Source organism: Python bivittatus, unplaced genomic scaffold, assembly GCF_059951505.1.
Source record: "Python bivittatus isolate LINGU-HERP-01145 unplaced genomic scaffold, Pbiv_v1 ctg000210_np1212, whole genome shotgun sequence".
NCBI classification, from domain to species: domain Eukaryota; kingdom Metazoa; phylum Chordata; class Lepidosauria; order Squamata; family Pythonidae; genus Python; species Python bivittatus.
In genome coordinates, this window is record NW_028277053.1 from 306,488 (window position 1) to 321,629 (window position 15,142).

The 15,142-nt window shown below is 43.3% G+C and overlaps 1 protein-coding gene across 3 annotated transcripts; it reads left to right on the forward strand.

Annotated features, from left to right (window-relative positions):
• Positions 1-752: 752 nt before the first annotated feature.
• Positions 753-13,883, forward strand: MTFMT (mitochondrial methionyl-tRNA formyltransferase). 3 transcript variants are annotated; one of them, XR_015795867.1, is made up of 10 exons: positions 753-991; positions 2,418-2,621; positions 4,337-4,459; positions 6,629-6,731; positions 7,637-7,712; positions 8,051-8,142; positions 8,731-8,812; positions 9,273-9,355; positions 9,770-10,469; positions 13,162-13,871. XR_015795867.1 is itself a non-coding variant. In XM_088139176.1 (9 exons), exons 1-9 carry the CDS (start codon positions 819-821, stop codon positions 9,959-9,961), a joined length of 1,128 nt encoding a protein of 375 aa, XP_087995302.1. In that variant the 5' UTR covers positions 753-818; the 3' UTR covers positions 9,962-11,057. The 3 variants fall into 3 exon arrangements, 2 of the variants coding, with proteins under 2 accessions (XP_087995302.1, XP_007428440.1); XM_088139176.1 differs by lacking the exon at positions 13,162-13,871 and having other exon boundaries at positions 9,770-11,057; XM_007428378.3 differs by having other exon boundaries at positions 799-823; positions 9,770-13,883.
• Positions 13,884-15,142: the final 1,259 nt, after the last annotated feature.

Below are 15,142 nucleotides of genomic sequence, written 5' to 3' on the forward strand. Positions count from 1 at the left end.
TACAATTAGGTCATTAAACAGACCTACAATTTAAATGCAGGGGCACCAAAATTAAACACAGGATAAACCCATATATAATATCTACCCTCTTCAAGATTCGCCCTCATCATCACTGCCATCTATCTAATTAAAATAATTTCTTTTTAAACAGGGGAATTCAACCCCTGCTTGATGCAGAAAATCCAGATAGACTATTCCTGACAGATCAGCTTACCCCCAACTTGGGGCTCTCCAACCATGCAGGTCTTAAAGTCCCAAATTGTGAGGCAAAAAATGTCTAAAGTTGGTATATTGAGAAGATGGAGGTGATTTTACAGTTTCAATCAAAGAGGCATTAACACTCCAGCTGGCTCCCATCCTGCCAACCAGTTGCAAGTCTTCTGTCTGCAGGCTAAACCAGGTTAGTGTTAACCTTGGTTAGCTTATTTGTGGCTCAGTGGGTTGGGTGAACAATAGCAACTGATACATAATCTTTCTGGGAATCCAGAAAACAGGTGAATTCAGACCCCAGGTCAGGCCTGTTGTCTGAACGTAGCCTCTTTGACGCGCAACTGGACAGCCTCCCTAGCTACGCTCACAGTAGTCGCCATGGATACGGCGAGCCCCCGGTTGCTATGGCTACGTGGCAAATCCCGAGCTCGAGCAATCCCAGAACCCCTCGCGGCGACCTCGATTCCGACCCCGCTCGGTGATGGCCCTGTTTGCTCCGCCCACTCTTCTTGGGTCCGCTCACAAGCCGTGCGACAAAACAAGGCTCGAAGTCGACGTCATCAGGACGCGACGTCGAAGCGGGTCGCGGAAGCGGCTGCCGGGCGGCGATGAGGTTCCTGCGGGCCTGGCGGGGCGGGTGGGGCCGTGGCCGTGGCCGCGGGCGGGCCCACGCGACCGCCGCCGGGGAGGCCCCGAGGCGCGAGAAGCCGCCCTGGCGAGTCCTCTTCTTTGGCACCGACCACTTCTCCACAGAGATCCTCCGAGCGCTCGAAGCGGCCCGGTGGGTCTTTCGGGTGCAGGAGCCCAAGTGGGGGCCAAGGGTATGAGAGCGGCGGGGCGGGGGGACGAAAGTTGAGGGTCACTCCAAGCCGGGGTTTCCCAAGCTGAGCAACTTTCAGACGTGTGGACTTCAACTCCCAGAATTCCCCAGCCAGCATGGCTGGCTGGGGAATTCTGGGAGTTGAAGTCCACACGTCTGAAAGTTGCTCAGCTTGGGAAACACTGCTCCAAGCAGTTGGGTTGATTCAATAAAATAAGAGTGCCCTACAGTATTAAGATTTTAAAAAATCTTGGTTAGCTTAATCCGCCAGAAATCTGCCTCCCCCCCACTTTTTCTTTTAAACTAGTTTATAAATGGCGAGCAAATGAGATGAATCCGTGGGAAAGTCCAGGCGTTGGGTGCCAAGTATACAGCGCTGGTAACCCCTGGCCAGCTTTGGCTGGTTCCAGTCAATTAAGCAGGGTTGAACTTGGCTAGGGAGGGGGATGGAAGAGCATCAGCGAATGCAGAGCTTTAGGCTGGAATGCAAGAAGACAGTAGCAAACCGCTTACACCTTTTTGCTACTGACGGTTTAGGAGTTGAGCTTGACCCAAAGAAGATGTTAACTTTTGGGGTCCCAGGTGAAAGGTGACTGCACCTGGACTTTCGGTATAACTTTTTGACAGGGATCACACATATTGATAACCACATTATTTGTTGGATTTTTGAGTTACTGTTTCATCCAGCCAGGAGAATAAGCCTTATAAACCATAGTATTTTCCTGAGCGAATCCATCCGTCAGTAAACTGGATAAGCATACAACACCAAGTTAGAGGTGGGTGATTGCATGACAAAAGCCTTGTCTGGGTGTACCTGGAAGGAACTCTAGAAGCTGCCTTAAACCTGACTGAGCTGCTTATCCCTCAATCCCAATATTGGCTGATCTAATTGGCATAGGCTTCTAGCAGGCTTGCTTTTCTCCAGCAGCCTTGACCCTCTTCAGTTGAAGAGGCTTGGCCCTGAACTTAAAATCTTCACAATCATAATGCACACTCAGTCACTGAGCTAGAAACCCTCATATACCTGAAGGACAAAGGCAATATGTCAGAGACAGAATTATAGGCTACTGGCAGGGACATAGGAGGCGTTGAAGATGCAAAACAAGAGAGCATAGATAGGAACAGAACTGAAATTCAGTGTAGGGAGTGCTTGCTTTGAATACAGAAAGTCCATTAAAATCCTTGGGATTTCCAGGTAGGCAGATCAAGTCTGGGTAATGAGGAATTTAAAGTTCCCTAAATTTCCAAGTGAATTCATAAAAGTTCCTAAGATTGTGATAAAATGCAACTTCCTGTCTTTTTTTGGGAATCCAGGTATTAAAATGAGGATAGCATATTTAATATTTAAGTATATACATGGCTTCTCTTTGATCCCCTGCAATGGCAGAATGCCTAGGCTTGTGGACCACCTGGAGGTGGTGACCCTGCCAGCCAATCCCTCAAAGGGACTCCCTGTGAAGAAGTATGCAGAGCACTTTCAACTCCCCATCCACATCTGGCCTGATGTAGGTGCATGTGAGAACTTTGACATCGGCGTGGTGGCATCATTTGGACGTCTGCTTAGTGAGGACCTCATCCTGAAGTTCCCCTAGTAAGACTGATCACAGAAAACCCCACATTTTCTACTATATTTATCAGGCAACTAATTCTGGCTTTTAGGTTAAGGGAAAGACTGTCTTCCAGAAGGGTTGATTACACTACAGAGTTGAAGGGGCCAAGTTCCTTAAGGCAATTCCTGCATAGATATCCAATTTGTTGTACTGTTTACAACCAGTGTCATCAAATGGGCAGATTTGTCCATAAACTTACTGCAGGCTTCTAAAAACTAATTTCAGTGCAAAATATAGGGGAATTGAGGAACCTGCAGCACTGCAAATGTTTCTGAATTGCAGCTGCCATCAGCAGTGGCACAAGAAGTTGGTAGTAACAGTTCAGTAATGTACGTTGGTACAGTTTCCCTAGTCATAAAGTTTGATGGGAGTTGTTCAAATCCAGCATCACACTATCTCTGATCAAGAATGATAACAATTTTGAGTTCATACATTTTTGCCAGAAATGCATATAATGTGTGATTCTCATTTTTTCCTATCAGAGTGGCAATGTCTCCTTTTTCAATGTACTAAAAATATTTTGTATAGGGTAATTCATAATCTCTAAGGTCCATTCTTTGCTGTTTTACCAAGAACAAGTACTGATTTGCTTTTGATAAAATATGCATAGTCAAAATAGAATATAGTCATAAAAGTAATCTACAGGTAGTCCTTGTTTAGGGACTACAACTGGGGCCAGCAACTTGATTGTTAAGTGAAACAGTCGCTAAGCAAAACCACAACTGTGCTTATGTTCTTACTTCAGCTTTCCTTTGCTTTACAGACCTGTGAAGGTTGTAAATGTGAGGTTTGGTCACAAAGTTACTTTTTTTGTTACTGTCACAACTGTGATCAGTTTCTAAACAAAGCATCCACTAAGTGAGAAATGCCTGTAATTTGTTGCAATTTACCACATTGTCAAGAAAAACATGCCAGTGCAATAAGCCAGAATTGCAGTGAAATCTGGATTCTTTACAAATATTGTCCCAGTACATGCTGCTAAATAGCTCAGTTTGACGTCTTGTGCCAATGTGAGTAGCTAAGCCAAAATATCACGATCAAGCAAAAGCTTATGTGATGTGTGAATTGAAATTTATGGTCCGTTGCCATCCAAAGAAGCTGAAATCTTAGACCAAGGTTCTTGGCTTACAATTTGTGGATTGTTTGAGAGCAGTACCCCCCCCCCCAAATTCTGGTTGAGAAATACATTTATCTTTTGCATACAGTTCATAAGCTAGACTTGCAACATTCTAGCATAATGTTACATACCACTGTAGTCACAGAGATTTCAAAACAAGATTTAAAAATGATAAAAATAAGGTAATTGATTGGCTATAGCAGGATCCCAGAATGGTGCTGGCTGTGAATTACAAGAGTTATAATCCAACAATCTGGCTGGAGAAGGCAAAGAATTGTGCTGTGAGGGTTTGTTTGTTTTTTTGGTATAATGATATAATAAGTTTTTACACTGTCTTTTCTTTCTTTGTTTTAGTTACACTGAATGTTGAGATATCAGTAAAAAAACACTGACAAATATTTCTTCTTGCCTCTGCATCGCATTATATATTGTGCTTATTACATTGCTGTATTTTTAACTGATTGTTTTATCATAAAAACTTTTGGGAGTGATTTTGAAGTCCAATAGTATAAAAATATAATAAATAAAAATGTTACCAGATTGCCAGTCTTGTTCTAATTTCCCAATATTCTGATTCAGTGGCATGCTGAATGTCCACCCCAGCTATCTTCCAAGGTGGCGTGGCCCTGCACCAATCATCCACACCGTGCTCCATGGAGATACAGTTACTGGGGTTACAATTATGCAAATCAGGCCTAAGAGGTATGTTGGCTCTTTCATTCAGCACCCCGTCTACGCAAACACCTCCTCCTTGAAACCATAGCTTTATGGCTGTGGAGTGATCTTCCTGTTGCCTTGTCAAGTTGCATTATGCTGCTATCAAAGCATTGCAGGTGTGATGTAAAGGAAGATTAACTTTAGGATGGATGGGAAGCTGAGGCTCCCCTCCATATTACCACAGCTGTCCAAAATTGGTGGCACAGTTTTTTGCCATTGTGATGTAGAATACACAACAACTGTAGTGTATGTCCTGAATTAGATCTATTTAATAAAACTGGGAAGAGAGCCAATTTCTCCATCCCAAAACCCTCAGGGGGGTGGGGGGAGATAAACCAGGCCCAGGCAAAATGTGTTACACAGTCCAGCCTGGTTTCAGTAATCTATTCACTACAGGTCTCCCTGTCCCAATGTTAACTTTGGCCCCTGTCTAGCAAAAGCTTGCCCACCACTGGTTCAGGTGATAAGTTTAGGTTGTTCAAGATAGGAGAGTATCCTTAACCAAGGAAACAAAAAGGTGGGCAAACCTTAGTCTAATGAGCTTAATTCTTTAGCTCTTCATATATCCAAACGAGGTCTATTTACAGGGGAAAAAAATGATTGGCCAGCTTGAAGTAAGTTTTGCAGCAGAATCTAAGTTGGTGAAAATGTAAGGCAAAAAAAGAGAGAAAGAGAGAATAGGCTGTTTGAAATTTGAAGTGGAGCACTTCACCTTGCAACATTTCCTTTTTCTTCCAAAACTGTTCAGCAGGATGCTTTCTTCTGAGGCATATAGACGTCTCGGCTGAAACATCTGTTTCACTAAGTCAGGCATTTATTTCATTGCAAAAGTAATAACATAGCTCTTAATTTTACTTCTAAATGTCATACTTTTTAAATACATGCAGTAGTCTTGTCAGAGGTATTGCAAGGCATTTGATAAAGTACATCATAGTCTCCTTCTCGAGAAACTGGAAAAATAAGAGCTGGATGGTCCCACTACCAGATGGATTCACAGTCGGCTGAACAATTGTAGTCAACGTGTGATCCTTAACGGGTCTGTGTCCACGTGGAGAGAGGTATACAGTGGGGTTCTTTAGGGTTCTGTCTTTGGCCCAGTACAGTACTGTTCCACATCTTCATAAATGAAGGCATGCTCATAAAATTTGTTGATGACACAAAGCTGGAGGGGGACTGCTAATATCCCTGAAAATAGGCTCAAGATTCAAAAGGATCTTGATAAACTTGAAAGTTGGACCCTATCCATCAAAATGTTGAGAATGTTGAGACTATAAGGTTGAGAATGCTGAGAAATGTAAGGTTCTGCACCTAGGCAGGAAAAACCAGATGTACAAGTACAAGGTAGGTGGTACCTGACTTAAAATAGTACTTGTGAGAAAGATCTGGGGATCTTGGTAGGCCACAGGTTAAGGATGAGCTAGCAATGTGCTGCAGCTGCCCAAAAAGCCTATGAAGTTTTGGGCTGCATCAATAGAGATACAGTGCCAAGATACACTGCATTGGTCAGACCACACCTGGAATACTGTGTCCAGTTCTGGTTGCCACAGTACAAAAAGGATGCTGAGGAACTGGAAGGAGGGCAAAGAAGAGCAACAAAGATGGTAAGGAGCTTGAAGGCTAAATCCTGTGAAGAGTGGTTAAAGGAACTTAGTATGCTCAGCTTAAAGAAGAGAAGGCTAGGTGGAGACATGACAGCAGTCCTCCAATACATGAAGGGATGTCACAGGGAAGAGAGAATAGATATATTCTCCCTAGCACCTGAGGGTAAGACAAGAACCAGTGGGTAGACGCTTTACGGTGAGAAATCTAAACTTGGACTAGGGAGGCATTTCCTGGCTGTGAGAGTTAGTAAGCAATGGAGCAGCCTGCCTCCTGAAATTGTGGGTGCTCCATCACTGGAGGTTTTCAGGAAAAGGCTGGATAGCCATTTACCCAGAATGGTCTGAGGATTCCTGCACTGGGCAGGGGTTGAACTAGAAGACCTCAGCCCTATGATTCTGAGATTCAAAGTTCATTACTAAAAGCCTTTTTTTTTACCACCTGTATCAATACAGCAATCAGGTTCTCTGTCCAGTCGTCCCACTCCATCTTACTATGTTTTCTGACCTATCTAGAATGTGACGAAAAGCTTATTGCAATATGTTCTGTTCCCAGGTTCGATGTGGGTCCGATCATTAAACAAGAAGAATTTGCTGTTCCAGCCCATTGCTCAGCAAAAGAGCTGGAGCCATTGTTATCCAAAGAAGGTGCAAACATGGTAAATTGGCACTTCTTTTTTCATGGCCTTTTCCCCCAAAACAATTATGAGAGATACAAATACATGTAATAGAAACCGGTCAACAGAGGGTTGAAGCAACTGATTTGATAATAAATAAAAAATATGAAAATTGAGACATTTTTGTGTATCAAGAGTGTGAATAAACACTACTACATGGGTAGTATTTCCCCCTTTCTGCAAGACTGCTGAGTCAGAATCTGGATCGCTCCTAAAGTTAATGCATGGCATATAAGAGCAAAGATCTGCAAATTCAATACCTGGTAGAAGATTTGTATCCCATTGAATAACATCTGGCTGTGTATATCTGATGAGTCCCAATAAAGGTGAAGCTGGTCACATATTGCCTCCTTATGGTCAATGTAGTTGCAAATACCACCCAGGTGTTACACAGTGTAAAATAAAGCATTCTCTCCCTGCCACCCTGCCCAGAAGGGTGGTGGTGGCTATAATATAAAATCTCAAACGGGGTATGACGTAATAACATCTGAATCTCTCTCTGAGAGCTTAAGGGAAGTAGACTGTGTAGACCAGTGTTTTTCAAACTTGGCAACTTTAAGATGTGTGGACTTCAACTCCCAGAATTCCCTAGCCAGTATTGGCATAGACTGGCATTATAAACCCCTTTCTGCAAGACAGATGAGCCCCAGAACCTGGATAGCTCCTGAAGCTATTGCACTGGTTATAGCCATCTAAAGTGCAAAAGTCTGTGAATTCAATTCCCGAGAGAGGGTTTGAACCCCATAGAATAAGATCTGGCTACCTACATCTGATAAGTCCTAATAAAGATGAAACTGGTCCTGTGCTGCCTCTTGGCGATCACTGATGATGAGAATGAGAATCTGTTCTTCATTTTGGCTTATAAGCATTTTGGGTTTTCTTCTCAGCTGATTGCCGTTTTGCAAAACTTACCTGAAAGTTTAAGCCAGAAGAAAGAGCAGCCAAAAGAAGGAGTGACTCATGGTATTTATTGCATGTTTCATGTGTAATATAGATATCAACTAGTTACAGTATGAGACGCTGTAAGTAGATGGTTGTTGTACTTTCCCCATGATTCTTCCCACAGTGTTATTGAACTCAAACGCTTTGTGATGAAGCTGAAAGCTTGGCAGCCAAGGACTGCTTTTGAGGGTGTCAGGGAAGCCGAATGTCCCTTAACTTGAGGAGGGAAGAATAGGGAACCCCCATTGCTGTGCCAATAGAAAAGGATCACTTCTAAGCATTACATTGGAAAACAAAATTTAAAATGTTTAAAGATGCAGGGCCAAAAGAGGTCGATTTTGTTTTATTTTCCTCTAAAGCTCCTAAAGTCACTATTGCAATGAGCTGCATTCAGTGGGAAGACCAAACTGCTGAGCAGATACTAAGGATGCATCGGGCCTTAGGAGCAATGGTAAGGCCAGCCTTTCAAAGAATAGGTTGCGTATCAATTATATATTTAAATTTAAAAATAGCTTTTTACGAAAACAATCTTATTTTCAGCCCTTGGATGAAACTGGGTTGGTGGTGGGAACAGAACTGTATTCTGGTATTACCGCGTATTTTTTAACGAAGGAAATATTATTGGATTTTTTGATTTGATGAACCTTCCGATGAATAAAATGGAACATACGTAAAAATATGCCACACAGATGAGTAAGAGGAACTAGTTCCCTCTCAGAATTTAACTTGGCAAAGACAAAATGCAAATTCTTTTTGTTCTACTATGGCTCCTTTCTAATTAAAATACAGTATTTGGAAGGTTAGCCTCCTACTAAAACCAAATTCATTTCAATGTAAAATGTTCACATTTGTCTTTTCTCAGGATTGGGGGGAAAATTTGGCTTGGTTCTTCTGATTGCCCTGGAAGAAATCTGTTAAATTTGACAAAAGTTGGAATTGGCTTGTATTCTTGCCTATATTCTAAGTGAATAAGAATAATTTAACCGAAATGTATGTGAACTTCCGTAACAGTATAACTTACAGTGCTGTATGTTTTTAGATGCCTCTAAGAACGCTGTGGATGGGTTCCAGAGTAAAACTTTTGGACTTTGTAGAAGAGGAGATGCTACCGGATTTTCCTGGTACTTATGTGAATCCCTTGGCACTCTGACTGGTAACATTTGAACAGTGGCAGTGCCTAAACAACAACAGAGGGTCTGTGAAATAAAACTGAACACTTTCTGACTTTCTCTGTTGCAAATCCTCTTTTTTCCTGTTATAACCAGACTGCTTGAGCGTGTTGTTCTTTCTAGGAACATCAAACCCTTGTTTTTAATCTATAAGTCTAATGATCTGTAGAAAAGTGATGTATGAAAAGTATTACTGTTTGGTATCTATAAAGAGAAGTGAAGAATATCCTGTCGGTTGCCCTTTGTGACAATCTGTAGGAAATGGAGAATATGTTCAATTATTTGTAGTATTTAAATTATGTAACCTTCCCCTATAAGACTTAACCAAAATGTGATCTTAGTAACACTTTGGAACTTGGATTTCACTGTTTCAGAGGCAAGAGTGACCTAACAGTGTGTCTTTGTTCTACAGATAAGGTTGTAGCTGAAAAAGAGGCAATTCCAGGGTCTGTGTTCTACCACAAACAGTTACAGATCCTGATGATCCGGTGCAAGGTAAGTTTGTATGATAACCTATGTATGTGTGATATTTTTACTCCTTTTTTAAGGCAGATAGGCTCTCGAAATGCACCCTATTTCCACTCCAGCTGAGAGATGAGGAAAGAGCGTGCCAGTCAAATGTTCATTGAATTTCCTTGGTTACGCTGTCCCTCCTTACAGCTGAGAGAAACAAACTGCCAGTATAAAGTCTTATCAGCCCAGTCCCTGAGTCTTTACTGAATAGCATCCATATGTTTTCTAAGTTGACATTTACAAATCAAAGACATGTTTTTTAAATCTAATGATGCCAGGATGCTGGATCCTATATTAGCTTCCACCCAAGGGCAGCCTCCTGGCGGGTTTGCAGATTTTGCTGAGGGTTTTTTTGTGCATATTCCTTCTCCTTCCTGCCCCCCCTCCCCTTTCTAGGAAGGTTGGGTTGGAGTCAAAACCATTATACATAAGAAGAAATTGACAGCAACCGACTTCTACAATGGCTACTTGCATTCTTGGTCCCAGCACAATTCTCAAACGGCTCTCAAGAATTGCCGGTTTCAGACACTCAAGCTGACCACAGTGAAGAAGCATCGGAAAGCTTCGCTGCATGTGCAGAGTGTATAAACCACTGATACGATTCTCAGTAATGTGTGAATGTACCAACTTTATGAGGAGCCAAGCTGGAAATGCCTCAGCTTTGTATGAAATTTGTCCCAGAACTGATCTTTGAGAAACAGTGAAGGAAGAGAATAAATATGGCAAAGGTGGTGCTGTCTACCTGATACTGTGGAGTGGATAACACAAAGGGCAAGTAACCTGAACAGTGTGTTTATTTTTACTACTTAAAACTTCAAAACACTCTCAGCCTTGCAAGCCTGACTTTCCAGGAACTGTATCTTCCGCTTCTGGATCCATCTTTTTCCGACTTAAAATACAGTTTAGCAGAGTTAACTAAGTCAAGGACATATTTATTGTATTATTGAACAATAAATGATTTTTGTACATATGTTTGCAAAGGTGTTTCACACAAATCATTGCTATGGCTGACATTATAGAATGCTGACTTCCGTACTATAATTGGATCCACATAAAAATCAGTTCCAAATGCCCTTCAGAATCCAGAATCACCAAGGTAAGTGCTCAAAAATAAGCACTATTTTTTTTTCTACAATAACTGGCCTTACCTGTAGCCATTTGAGCAGCCCCAAGCAAACTTGTATATTTCCCCCCAGAATTTCATGACAACTTATAAGTGTACTAAGATCTGGCAAGGTCAGCCAATGGCTGTTTAACAAATACATGTACTTGGCTGATCCTTTTTTCCAAAGGTACTCCTTTACCCTAGCAATGCAACTAGGTAATTGCTGAACACTGTTTTAAGCTTACTGTGTGATCTTCAGGATACTTCTGCCTGCAGATAACCGAAGAACATTCCTGTGTTTTACTTAGGAGATTTTGGTGGTTTGCCAGAAAACCATTGGGGGGGGTGTTTCTTTTTGTTTGCCAGAAAACCATGCTTCTAGTGTTTTACATCCTCCAAATGCACTCAGTACCTAACCTAGAAGAAAATAAAATTCTGTTTCCTGGGATAATGTCAAAATGAAGGCAAAAATTCGTCTTTCTGGTGGCGTAGCCTATCGTATCCAGGGTTCCAGTATGCAGAGCGTAGGATGCTGCCTTATGCCAAGGCCAATTATTTGTCCTTGTAACCCAGGTGGTCTGAAATCTGGCTTAGTTTTGGGTCCTTTAGTAGCTTCAGCTTCAGGGATGAAAGAGGATAGCAATGCTTGTAAGAGAGATCTTCCCTGTGATCATAGTTTCGGCTCCTGGGATGAAATGCTATGAAGTTGGACAGTAGGGCCAAGTTGGGAATCCTGCATGGATATCTACTGCTCAGCAGGATCCTTTCCTGAGCTTCTGGACCTTGTTCCCGGGGTGGTTTGGAAGTTTTCATGGATTCTGGTGCTGGAGAACTTCAATTCTCCATGTTTTGGGGGTGGGTTTGGCGACAGTAAAGGAATTAATGGTCTCCGTGGCAACCACAGATATGGAGGACATTAGATTGAGTTCTTTGCTATGGTCAAATAACTTCCTGGTCCAGGTGAGATTTGTCACTACCTGCAACTTACAGAAGGTGGATGGGCCCATTAAGATGGTCCATTCCCAGCTCCTGATGGGTTCCAGAAGGTGCTTGGGAGGTTTCCTTGAGGTCTACCAGACAATTTCCCTGAGTGCTTCGGGGACTCCCGAAATTAGGAGGCAGTCTGATTGCTTGAGTTGATTGCTCCCCAGTGGCCTCTCTTGCAGCCAGTCCCACGGGGGTGGGACTCCTTGGTTCCCAAGGACCTCCATGGGATAAAGCAGCAGAAGCAATACCTGGAATACATGGAGGAGGATGAAAAGTGAGTAGGACCAAACACAGGTATCGGCTCATGTTTGAGCCTACTCTGAGGTGATAAGAGCTCGTGTGATTGGAGGGGTTGTTTAAGGTTACCTGTGTCCTGTTAGGAAAGGGGGAAGAAGAGCTGCCACCTGAGTTCTGTGACTTGGGTCTTGTAGAGTTGATCATATTGGCTGTAATCTTGACTCTAGGCAGAGTCTGGCGTCTGAAGCAACGTCTTGCGATATTATCTGGTTATCTTCTGTTTGACAAAAATGAAGTTAGTTGTTTTGTGTCATCAAGGCTCCTTCAGTCTGGGTACTGGGATCAAGGGGGTGGAGGCTGTCCAACATGATCTCTGCCACATGTGGGTTGGATTCATGCTATCTCTTTGGGTGATCAGAGGTGTGTGTGTTCCAGATGGGATTGGGAGGTAGTCAACATGTCTTGGGGAGGTGATGTGTCCCCTCTTAAAGAGGCTTTCCCTGGACCCAGCTGTTTTAGACAACCTGTCTTTAGGCAGCTTGTCTCTAAGGTCCCCAAGAGATGGGGAAGCAATGAAGCTGCCCAGAGTCGCCCTCTGGGGTAGATGGGTGGCATATAAATTTAATAAATAAATATATAAAAATGAGCCCTTGAGGAAGCAGATTATGTAGACCAGGGTTTCTCAATTTTGGCAACTTTAAAATGTGTGGACTTCAACTTCTGGGAGTTGGTCCACCTGTCTTAAAGTTGCCAAGGTTGAGAAACCCTCATGTAGACCATTTCCAGTCTGGATTTAAACTCAAGCACTGGACAGAATTGGCATTGGTTGCTGTGGAGGACCTGAATGGGGAGAGATGGGTTTTAATATTGCTCAACATTTTATTGTTGTAAATTTTCTGAAGTCCATTCAGATTACTGTGATATATAAATGACAGAAATGTGTAAATAAATCTGCTCTCCTGAAGATAACAGCTATCAAACCAGGGTTGGGTCAGCTAAAAGGCCCTATATGTTGCATGTGTGCATGTCTGTGTGTGGGTAGGTGTAGATGAGATGATAGCATCCTACAATTCTTCTGCAAGTTAGCTTTCCATGCACATCCCACTCACCATAAGGATGGATATTTTGCCCGATATTAATTACAAAATACTGGATTGTGTTACTAGCATACCAGCAGGTGGCCTCTGTGCTTCAGAATCTGATGGACACACCATGTTAGCTCATGTTAATTACAACATGGGCCAAAGAAAGTCTTCTATAAGTAAGCAAAGTGGGAGGTTAGAAAACATGGCAGCTTTTCCCAAGATTCATCAGTCATTATGGCAGTTTGGAAAAGATACCTAAGACAATTTTATAAGCAAAAGGTGCTGAGGGAGCTTCATAAGGCTCCACTTGAGGAATCCCTCCCTGGTGGTTGTAGTAACCAACCAATCTGCTTAAACTACTTGTTTTCTTGCAGCATCATTTATTATGAAGGTATGATTTGAAGAGCAGGTGGCAGCTGTGGCCAGGAGAGCCTTTGCACAGATACATCTTGTGCACCAGTCGCGCCCTTTCCTCGATCAGGAGGCCCTTCCGACAGTCACTCATGCCCTGGTCACCTTACACTTGGATTATTGCAATGCGCTCCATGTGGGGCTGCCCTTGAAGACCATCCAGAAGCTACAGCTGGTTCACAATGCAACCGCACAAGCCGTAACGGGCGCCTGTGTGTCCCCACTGCTACACAAGCTACATTGGCTGCCAGTTGGCTTCCGAGTGCAATTCAAGGTGCTGGTTATTACCTGGAAAGCCCTGTATGGCAGAGAGACGGCTTGTCTCCAATCGTTTCTGCCCACCCAGTGCGTTCCAGCGAAGCGGGTGCACTCCAGGTCCTCTCCATTAAACATTGCCATCTTGTGGGACCTAGGAAGCGTGCCTTCTCTGTTGCAGCCTCCACCCTCTGGAACAGCATCCCCGCAGAGATAAGGATGGCACCTCTTTCCCGGGGCTCTGGAAAGCCATGAAAACCTGGCTCGGGTCCCAGGCTTTGGGGATGATGTCTGTCGTCGTTTAATGGCCCCTGTTTGATTTTGTGGGTTTTGTTAGTGAAGTATTTTGGTTACAGCTGCCTGTTGATTTAATGTTTCTTGCTGTTTTTATGTTTTTTTTAGTTTTGTACACTGTCCAGAGTCCACTGGAGTTGGGCAGCCAATACATTTCAATAAATAAATAAATAAATAAATATAAATAAATAAATATAAATAAATAAATAAATAAATGGAAATCTTTGATGCTGCGCCAGCAGTCTGCCCAGTGGTAAGCCAGAATCTTTTCACTCATTCATAGCTCAGCTTTGTAAGCCATCACATCCACTGCTTATGGCCCATATCAATTTCCAAGGGATGGCGGGTCTGTAGTGGTGGTGACATTGCATCATGTCACAATTCACCCCACAGGCAGACACTGGAACTGCTTAAGTCAAGCTCACGAGAACTCCTGGCAAGTAACCTTATTGAAGAAAAGTTAAGAATTGTAGCCACGGGGGATATACAAGAGCAAGCATGTGCGGCTACACATAGAAACATTTAATCCTCACCCCCCTTTTGCACTTATTTCTCTTTCCTGTCCTTGGCTGCAATGGGTTTTGCAGCGGTCAGAGTTGCTATTGGGTTGATTTTTGCACACTGTGAGAATGAATCCTCACACCCACAGTCACCGTTGCAGTGAACCACATCTGGTGAGAAAGGCAAACTCCTGAGTGACTGCAAGGATGTATGTGCCTTCAATAACCGTCATGTAATCTGACTTCAGTTTCTACCCTCCTGTAATGGTATGTGGGAATGGCCTTGGGAGACAGGAGGAAGAGCCACAGCCAGGGGAACGGTCAGATAAGCGGCAGCTGAGCCCACAGAAGGAATGGGGGTGTGGCAAACGTCTCAGTAGGGACCCTCCCTAGTTTCTTGGGCTGTAAAGGTGACAGGAGAAATGTATTTTCAGACTTGCAAGATTCTGTTAATGTAACCTTACAATAAAGTAGAATTCGTTCATCTGGGCGTGCTTCCTGCCTGGACTACCTCTCAAGGCTGACGCCTCCATACTCTAGATTCACATCCCACCTTTTCTCCAAACGCTTCAAGGCAGGGTATCCCACTGTCTCGCCTCAATTTTTTCTCCACCATAGTGACCCTGCAAGGTTGGTCTGAGTGGATGAAAATCACCCGGTGAGTTTCCGTGGCTGAAAGTGGACTCACCTGGGTCTCTCCAGACCACACTGATGCAGCCGCTGCCCGCCTCTGGTCAGCCAGGGAGACCGGTCTGTTTCAGCTTCTTGCAACAGAACCACCGTCCAATTATATTTTAACCCTCAAGAGTTATGGGGATAAAAGTTCAGCACATCATGAACCAAAAGGACTGGAAATGTAACCTCTCTGGACCACCACACTCTCGAAGAACTCAGA